We start from the raw sequence: 9,135 nt of genomic DNA on the forward strand, positions 1-9,135 counted from the left end.
GCCCCATTTCCCACTCTCATGCAACAGCCCAGACACCAGCCTCTGCCAGCCAAGAGTCCCCCAGGGCTGCAGCCGCCCCATGAGAGGCCCCCCACAGACCCCACAACCCCTTCCTGGTGCTCCCTTTCCCGGTGCTGCCCCTGGGGCAGGGCCAGCAGCACCCACAGCAGACACAAGTTCACACGGTGATTTATTAGGACACAGGGACATGCTCCAGGAGGCCCCAGACTGGCCTGGCCCCGACCCAGCCACCAGCCCAGGCAGAGGCAGCTCCCTTCCCTCTCACTGCCAGCATCTCCTGGTCCAGCAGGTACCACCCACGCCAGCCCCAGCTCCAGAGCTCACAGCAGCTCCAATGAGCAACCCCAACCAGGCTGGTACCAATCCCAGCCTGGGGCGCCAGGTCCAGCAAGCTGGACCAGGGTGGGTGCAGGGATGCTGGGCAGGGGACAGCCCAGCCCGGGGAGGATGGAGGAGATGACAACCTAGAGCTCCTGCAGGAGCCATTAGCTACAGGTAGATTTTTACAACTGGGAATCCCAAGAAATGCTGGGAGAGGCAGGACCTAGCTCTTCCCCCCACAGTGAGGAGACAGGCTGCCCATCCACAGGGAGGGGAAGGAAGGCCACCCTTGTTGGGAGACCAGAGAGCAGAACTGAGCCCAGGTCCAAGGTGACAGACAGCATTCTTGCTGAGCCCCATCACTGCTCCCCACCCTCCACCAGCCAGCCCAGGCCCCCCGGCAGCACACCGGGCTCACCATGTACCACACGGACAGAGACCCAGAAGGGGCAGGGGGAACCCAGCATAGCCCAGCTCCTCTCCCCAAGCCAGCCCAGGCCACGGCCTGCGTGCGTGGGCAGCCCTCCCTGCCACAGGACGCTCACATGAACTGTGACAGGTTGGGCACTTTGATGTTGATGTCTCCGATGTTGATGTTGCGAGGGATCTCTGGCAGGTTGATGTTCTTCACAGCCGAGACCGCACGGGAAGGAGCGGCTGAGAGGCCTCCCTGCCGATGGGAGAGACCAGTGACTGCCAGCCCCTTGCCCCCTGCAGCCCCTCTGTGAGGGGCTCCAGGCTGCTCCCGGCTCAGCCCTGCTCTTCGTCACAGGAGCATCCCTGAACCGAGCCCTGCCCCATGCTGCCCTGCCTCCCCCGAGCCCCAGGGCCCAGCCACATCCCCCCGTGCGTGGCTCAGCACGGGTGCAGCCAGGGAGCAGCCCCCACGCCCACCTCCCGCGCTGCTGATGGACCCAGTCCTATATTGGGGGCAGCAGCACGGTGCTTCCCTGTGACGCGAGCACAGATGCACCTTCACAATGACAGCGCAAACAGGGGCAATAAACTTTTCACTACCTCAGGTTATTAACCTTAATGGGAACAGCCATTTCCATGCTCAGGCTGCTCCCTACGCTCCTAAACAGCACAGAGCACAGCTGGGGAGGGATGCCCCCAGCCCTCTCCCCAAGGACTCAGGCAGGCAGAGACTGGGTATACTGGGGATACCCCATATACGCCAGCTCCAGACCCCACAGGCTGTCCCCCCTTACAGTCTGGAGTACCTCAGCCTCCCACGGGGGAGAGCCACAGCATTGCACTCACCTCTGCCTTCTCCAGCTTGCTTTGGGCCTCCACCTGTGCCACAATCTCGTTCATGTTGGTCTCCAGCACCATGCCGCCTATCACCACCTCCTGCAAGATGTGGTGAACCTGCGAGGCCAGGGAAGGGAAGGCATGGGAAGGGATGGGAAAGGAAGGCTGCAAACCCAGCCCAGCTTACAGACCAGCCAGGAGTGGCAGCAGCCACTGCTGCAGAAGCATGTTGGGGACTGGCATTTCCCCGAGAGACACAAATCCAGCCCCATCCTCCCCTCAGCCCACACAGCCCCGGCAGCTGGCTGCCCGGAGAGCAAGAGGGCCGCCATGGTCCTCAGCACACAGTCCCACAGCCCCGTTTAGTGCTTGTACCTCTGCTCTAGAGGACACCTACCACAGGGACAGGAGCAAATGTTGCCCACTGGACCACCAGGCACAGGGCTGCCCCCAGAGAGGCCAGGTCTGACCCAGCTCGCTGGCACACCCTGGCTGCACCACCACTGACACCTCATCTGAAGCTTGATCCCTCCCTGGGCTGGGACGCAGGTCACAACCAGGAGCAACTCTCTGCCTAGAAAGCATGCTGGAGAAGAGCCCACAAGGCAGCAGAGACCCCAGGGCCTCCCGGAGCCACCGCGCAGGACACTTCTTTCCAGAACCAGTTTCTTCTACCCAGAAAGCCAGGCTAGAGCCCAACTTCTTTGCGTTCTCTTAGGAAAGACGGGACTGTGACACACACACAAAAAAGCACAAAAACGCTATGAGAATCTGCTCCCTTCCCCAGGGTCTGCCTGGATCCAAGGATGAAATGGAGCAGTCTCAAGGCAGTGAGCTGCTCCCTCCTGCCAGCCCCATCGGGGAGGACCGGTGATACCCCATAGGAGAAAGGGCCCATCCTGGTTTACAATCCAGGAAAACACAAACATCCCCCACCATGCCAGGTGGCTGCAACCCACCTTCAGCTCCACCATCCTGCACAGCCCAACCTTCCTTGCTAAGTCAGCAGGTCTCAACAACCACCCAGCACAGATAATGAATTTATGGCGCTCTGGTTACTTCCGTGAAATAGGCTATTAATGGAAGATTGTTAAGTTATTATATCATTTTATGGCTTCATGAGGGCAGGTTGCACTTGTAAATGCTGTGTGGCAAATACGGCCAGGGCAATGCTGTGAAAAATAAAGCAAGCCGGAGAATCTGCTAGAAGGGGGAAACCCAGCTTTGTGCAAACAGCAAGCCTCATGCTCACCATGGGTCCCGTCCTGCTCCAACAGTGCCAGGAGCAGCAAGGTGTGTGGGATCAGCACTGCACAGGGCGAGCCACGGGCGATACAGCACATTCCCGGGACATCCACAGCACTGGAACTGCTGTCCCGCAGCACAGTGTCAGCTCAGCCCAGCCCCGGCAAACACCGCACCGGACGGCGCTAGCAGCTCCCCAGAACAGAGCATCCTGGCTGCAGGAAATGTTGTTCCTTCAAGATCTGGCTTCACCCCAAGTTGGACTGAAACCAACAGGGCAGAAATCCCAAGCAAGCTTTGTTTTCCAAACTGAAACACAGCATTTCCTGAACAAACCATGTCCTCTCTGGGACCTTGCAGCTGCTGAGCAAAACTCACGTTTCTCCTCCAAGGTACGAAGAACAACCAGGGGCTGGGCAACAGCTGCCTCTGAGCCTCCCAAAGGCTTTGTGGCTCCAGCCTCCCCTTGCAAAAGAGGAAGCCCTGCAGCTCTGAGGTTGCTGCTCCCAAAGCTGACAGCCTAAAAGCACTGGTGTCACTGGTGCCCAAGAACCACAGACTCGATGGCCCAGGCCAGCCTCCTGCTGCAAAAGCAGGGACCTGAAACCCGCAGCAGGTCTCATTTCACGGACCCTGTGCTGCATACAGAGTGTAACGTGTATCTTAAGGCAATAATAGAAAATCACATGACCCAGACAAAGCTGCACCCAAATCCCAACCAGAACCTGCTGGGTTGAGGTTGTTCACAGCCAAAGTCTCTGCTCGACAAATCGATGCTTTCCCGTTGACATTGGCCTCATTTCTCCCATTCCAGTAGGGAACTCACAAACTCTGCAATCCATCTGCCAGAGCAGAGGGGTAGCACCATGCCCTGCACTGCTCTTGACAGACTGAAGTCCCAGAGGCAGGGTTCTGTGGGAGCGCTAGGGCAGCATCACAGCTGGAGAAAGCCCTGCCCAGGCATCCGACGGGCAAGACCCAGGGACCAGCAGGACAGACCTGCGTATTCCCAGCACCCCCAACACCACCCATCTGCAACCAAGCGCTTGGAAGCACAGGCACTCAACATCAACACATCTGAGAAATAAATACATGCCAAATATAGGAAGAGAGACAAAAGGACCACTGATAGTGGCCAAGGACTGAAGTCAAGGCTGGGAAGCAATGGGAGCACAGGACAGGCAGTAAACAAGCCTGAGTGGTAGGAGGGCCTTGGGGTGACCGAGCCCAGGGTCTCCCCGATCAGAAACCCTCCCAACTCCCATCTCCTTTGAACCCTTTGCCTGGCAGAAGAGTTCAGAGGAAGGGCAATGCGTACTACTGCTGGCAAAACAGACAAGCAACAGGGTAATCTCTTCTGCCTGTGGGCTGCAGATTGAGTGTAAAGCTGTCAGGTCTTGGTCACACCACAAAATACATAAATGAGAGCACACCCTCCCCCAGATGAGGCCAGAGGTGATCTGGGTGGCTGCCATCACTTCTCCTGCAGGTACTCCTCCTTCCTTCTGACCTCCTCCTTCCTCTCCTTTTGCTTGCTTTGATAAGAACACTTTTGCTGACAAGACAATCAATGTTATAACATTTCTGAAAGCTTACAGCCAGGCAAATTATGAAACCAAAGTCTTACTTCATCAGTTCCTAGTACATTCAGCTGATCCAGATCACCTTCTAAGATTTGCTAACTCCATTTCTCTGCCAGAGTTCAGAAGCTGGAATAGCCAACAGAAAGGGAACATTTACAGCCTTACTGATTTTTTTTCCACTCCTCTGCATTCTTTGTTGGCATGTTTTGTCTTCAACAAAGCAAGAAAGCCCTTATCAACAGCAACACAAGTCCAGCATGCAGTCAGCTAAGTCCCTCCTTTCTCTAAGCATAGTCCCAGCTATCTTCAGCCCCATCTATGAGATCATCAAAGAGGACAGGCTTCCTCCCAGAAACTCTGTCCAGCTAAAAAGGAAGCATTAAAGGCTGTGTATTCCAAACACTCCCATTGTTCATTCCCTTTTTTTTCCTGCAGCTCTACTAAAATGTTAACAAGACTCCCAAGGGGCCCCACAGTACAGCAAGAAGAGGCAGAACACCCCTGCACAACACCAGAGCCTGCCCAGCTCCATCAACACCAGCCTGTACAGAAGACAAGAGCAAAGACTCAGCGCAGATCCCTGTCACTTGACCGCATGGTTACCCAGCGTCAGTGGCAATCACCAGGACAGCCCCCAACCCCCTCCCACCCATGGCTGTGCTGCAGCAGAGAGCGCAGCCCTGCAGCAGCAATGCAATGGGGCAAGTGCCAAGAGCGGAGCTTACCCATGGAGGACTCAGAACAGAGCCCAGCAACTCAGATCTCTTGTCAGGAGGACACGATGTAAGCAGTTTACGAAGACCCCTGGCTGACAACTTCCCCACCCGGAATTTCAATCTCTCCCCAAAAGTGACGCCTAATGTACCAACAGCCTCTCCTGAAAGGCTCCAGAGCTCAAGGCTGGGCCAGCTCCTGCCCATGGGAGCGCAGGCTCTAGGGAGGGCAGGGCTCTGGGGCAGCCAGGTACTGGAGTGAACAACAGCACTGGCCCAGAGGACCACACAGAGACTACAACCCACCTTGTCCATGTGGAAGATGAGGTCCAGCTCACAGACATTCTCAAAGCACTTGTCCAGTGTCTCCACAAACACCTAAGGTGGCAGGAAGGGAAGGTCAGTACAGAAGACCACTGCAAGATGCTTCCCACTCACAGCCCCAGGGCCTGCAGGCAAAAAAGCCTCAGCCCTGACCAGAAACTTGTTGTGCCCCAGGGTATCCCCCTGAGCAGGGAACAAAACCCTCTCAACAACCCCATCTCCTTTTGATGGTAGGAAAGTGCCTGTTCCCAGGGCAAACGCAGGGAGGCCCAGCCCAGTGGCTGCCTGGGACCCCTAGTACTGCAGCAGCAGCATGGGGTCAGGGGACTGCCACATGGGCATCAGTGCCAGTCCTCGCTACACCACAGAAACCAGATGAAGCTCAGACCTGCTCAAGGAGAGGGCTTGTCTTGGCAAGGGGTTGCAGCTGGAACGAGAGCCTGGTCCTGGCTGGGCCAGCTGGGGATCCAACCCAGGCAGCGTGGAGGGCTCCTCCTCCAGCCCCAGACAAGCTCCCTCACAGCATCGGTGTGTACCTGCTCACTGCTGTCTTCAGGTGCTACCAGTGCTGCCCGCACACCTGGCACCCCCTCAAGGGGCCTGGCTCAAGGTCAAGGGCACAGAAACATGGAACTCAGCTGTTCTGGGAGAAACACCCAGGTGTCAATGTCCTGATCTGCTGCAGTGCTGGGACAATGGCTGGCGGCTGCATGCAGGGCAGGGCTGCAGCCAACCAGAACAGCCTGAAAGGGGCCGAGTTACGGGAAATGCATCACAGGGCAGGTGACCCGAGCAGGGCAGGCAGCTCCTGCCACCTCCTGTGCCAACACTCTCACACCTACCATTAGCTGGATTTAGCAAAGGTCCCATTACAAGTCTATGCAGTGTTTGAAAACAATTTCTAAAATGTACTTTTAGTTTTGGGCCCCTCCCTATAAGAAAGACACTGAGGTGCTGGAGCATGTCCAGAGAAAGGCAACAAAGTTGGTGAAGGGCCTGGAGGACAAGTCCTATGAGGAGCAGCTGAGGGAACTGGGGTTGTTTAGCCTGGAGAAAAGGAGGCTGAGGGGAGACCTTATCGCTCTCTACAACTACCTGAAAGGAGATTGTAGCAAGGTGGGGGTGGGTCTCTTCTCCGAGTAACAAGAGAGGGGACAAGAGGAAATGCCTCACGTTGCACCAGGGGAGGTTTAGATTGGATATTAGGAACAATTTCTTCACCAAAAGGGTTATCGATCCTTGGAACCAGCTACCCAGGGAAGTGGTTGAGTCACCAGCCCTGGAGGTATTTAAAAGATGTACAGACGTGGGCGCTTAGGGACATGGTTTAGTGGTGGACTTGGCAGTGTTAGGTTAAGACTTTGTTTGCCAACAATACCAAACTGAGTGGGGAAGCGGACACTTCGGGAGAGCCACCCTGCAGGAAGACCTGGATTGGCTGGAAGAGTGGGCTAACAAGAACTTTATGACGTTCAACAAAGACAAATGTAAGGTCTTGCACCTGGGACAACATAATCCAGGAGTGCAGCACAGGCTAGGATCTACCCAGCTGGGACACAGCTCTGTGGAAAGGGACCTGGGGATCCTTCCTGGTGGGCAACAAGCTCAGTATGAGTGAACAGTGTGCTGCTGCTGCAGCAAAGAAAGCCAACAGGATGCTGGGTTGCATCAACAAGCACATCACTAGCAGAGATAAAGAAGTCATTATCCCACTCTCCTCAGTGCTTGGCAGGCCACACCTCATATACTGTGTTCAGTTTTGGTCCCTGCAATGCAAAAAATGCATGGACAGGCTGGAGAGGGTCCAGAGAAGGGCCACAAAGATGATCCAAGGCCTGGGAAGTCTGCTGTATGAGGAAAGGCTGAGAGAACTGAGTTTGTTCAGCCTTGAGAAAAGAAAGCTTAAGGGAGACCTTATCACCATGTTCCAGTATTTACAGGGTGGCTACAAAGAAGATGGAAACTTTCTTTTTACAAGGAGTCACATGGAAAAGACATGGGGTAATGGGTACAAGTTACTCCTGGGGAGATTCCAACTGGATGCAAGAGGAAAATTCTTCACAATGAGAACAATCAGCCATTGGAATAATCTCCTCAGGGAAGTGGTGGATTCCCCAACATTGGGGATTCGCCTGGACAGGGTGCAGGGCCATCTTGTCTAGACCGTGCTTTTGCCAGAAAGGTTGGGCCAGATGATCCTTGAGGTCACATCCAACCTATTACTCTATGATTCTATATTAATGGTTGGACTCGATGATCTTAAGGGTCTTTTCCAACCTAAATGATTCTACGATTCTATTTTTTAAAGAAATTCATTCAGATTGACTTCCCCCGCTGCTTCCAGGTGGAGGAGCTGTGTATCGGCTAACGTGCACGCAGCTCCCCCTCCGCATCGCAGCCCCCTGAACAGCTTCTCAGTCGCTTCCAGAAGGGCTGGCACAGAGGTGCCACAGACACGAAGTGCACCTGAAAGGTGTCGGGGCCAGGCCGCCCAGCAAGGACTGTGCTGTGGGGGGAGGTACCTGCCAGCCACTCTCGGGCAGTGAACCTCACTGCAGAGAGACCGACCTGGATGAGGTCCAGGATGCCCAACTCACTCTCCGAGGAGTCCACACAGAAGACGAAGTACAGCGTGGCGTAGTGGCGGTAGATCAGCTTGTAGTCCGAGCCACCAAACAGGCTGCAGAGACACAAACAGAGGTGAAGAGTTTCAGGAGGGGGGGGATGCAGCCCAGACGCTGCCCTGGCTGAGGGGACAGCCCTGCAGGACCCCCCCTTGCCGGAGGGGCTGAGGGTTACCTGCCGCACTCCAGGAAGTTGCAGATGTGGTCATCCCGCTTCAGCACCAGGTGGAAAGTCTCTCGGATAATCTGCTGCTGGACCTCCTCCGCCTGCAAGAAGGCGAGGGCAAACACCCATGGCCGCACGGCCTACAGGACCCACATGCCCTGCTCTCCCCCCGCTGCCCCGAGGGTCACCGCGAGCCGGCAGGTGCCAGCTCCCTGCCAGCCCTGGCACCACAGGAGCAGCCGCAGGGGCAGCCACGGGGGACCCGGCCGCGGGGCATCCCGAGGGACCAGGCCTGGGCGCTGGGCTGAGGCAGGCAGGGCTCCCCAACCCCACCACGATCACCCCTGCAAACCGGGGCCTCCCCAGAGCCCCGGCAGAGCCCCACCGATGCCCCCGGCCCCGCACCAGGTGCTGGTAGAAGCGGACGAGCCGCGGCTTGCCGTGGTTGTTGAACACCAGGATGGCGTTGATCATCCCGGCGGCTGGACGGGACGGGACGGGACGGGAGCAGAACCGGGGCAGCAGCGGTCGCAGCCTCCCCGCAGGAAGCCCCTCGCCCGCCCCGGAAACGCGGCGGCGGGGCGGCGCTCCGGACCGGCTCCCGGCAGGCCGAACCCGGGCGGCCCCGCAAGGACCCCGCGGCCCCGGAGCAGCCGGGGCCCGGCCTCGGCCCAACGCGCAGTGCCGGGGCTCGGGGACCGGGGGACGCTCGGAGCCGCTCCTCCCGCGGCGCCCGGGCGGGGACGCAGCCGCTCTCCCACTGCCAAGGCCGGGGGCTCCCGGGGGCCGGCGTGGTGGACCGGGGCCTGCCCCGGCCCTCTCCGGGACAGCGACAGCCACCGGGGCAGACCGGGGAGGGGGCAACCGTTCCTCGCGTCCCGCGC

The 9,135-nt window shown here is 57.5% G+C and overlaps 1 protein-coding gene across 4 annotated transcripts; it reads right to left on the reverse strand.

The window, feature by feature from the left end:
- Positions 1-832: 832 nt before the first annotated feature.
- On the reverse strand, positions 833-8,813 carry AP3S2 (adaptor-related protein complex 3, sigma 2 subunit). 4 transcript variants are annotated; one of them, XM_010572173.1, is made up of 7 exons: positions 8,657-8,748; positions 8,261-8,352; positions 8,030-8,141; positions 5,444-5,515; positions 1,600-1,713; positions 1,129-1,134; positions 884-1,012 (listed from the first exon to the last, which is right to left on the reverse strand). In XM_010572173.1, the coding sequence occupies exons 1-7, from the start codon at positions 8,723-8,725 to the stop codon at positions 884-886; spliced, it is 594 nt and encodes a 197-aa protein (XP_010570475.1). In that variant the 5' UTR covers positions 8,726-8,748. The 4 variants fall into 4 exon arrangements, with proteins under 4 accessions (XP_010570476.1, XP_010570475.1, XP_010570477.1 ...); XM_010572174.1 differs by lacking the exon at positions 1,129-1,134 and having other exon boundaries at positions 833-1,012; positions 1,606-1,713; positions 8,657-8,813; XM_010572175.1 differs by lacking the exon at positions 1,129-1,134 and having other exon boundaries at positions 1,606-1,695; positions 8,657-8,725.
- Positions 8,814-9,135: the final 322 nt, after the last annotated feature.

Source organism: Haliaeetus leucocephalus, unplaced genomic scaffold, assembly GCF_000737465.1.
Source record: "Haliaeetus leucocephalus isolate CR32 unplaced genomic scaffold, Haliaeetus_leucocephalus-4.0 Scaffold339, whole genome shotgun sequence".
In the NCBI taxonomy this organism is placed as follows: domain Eukaryota; kingdom Metazoa; phylum Chordata; class Aves; order Accipitriformes; family Accipitridae; genus Haliaeetus; species Haliaeetus leucocephalus.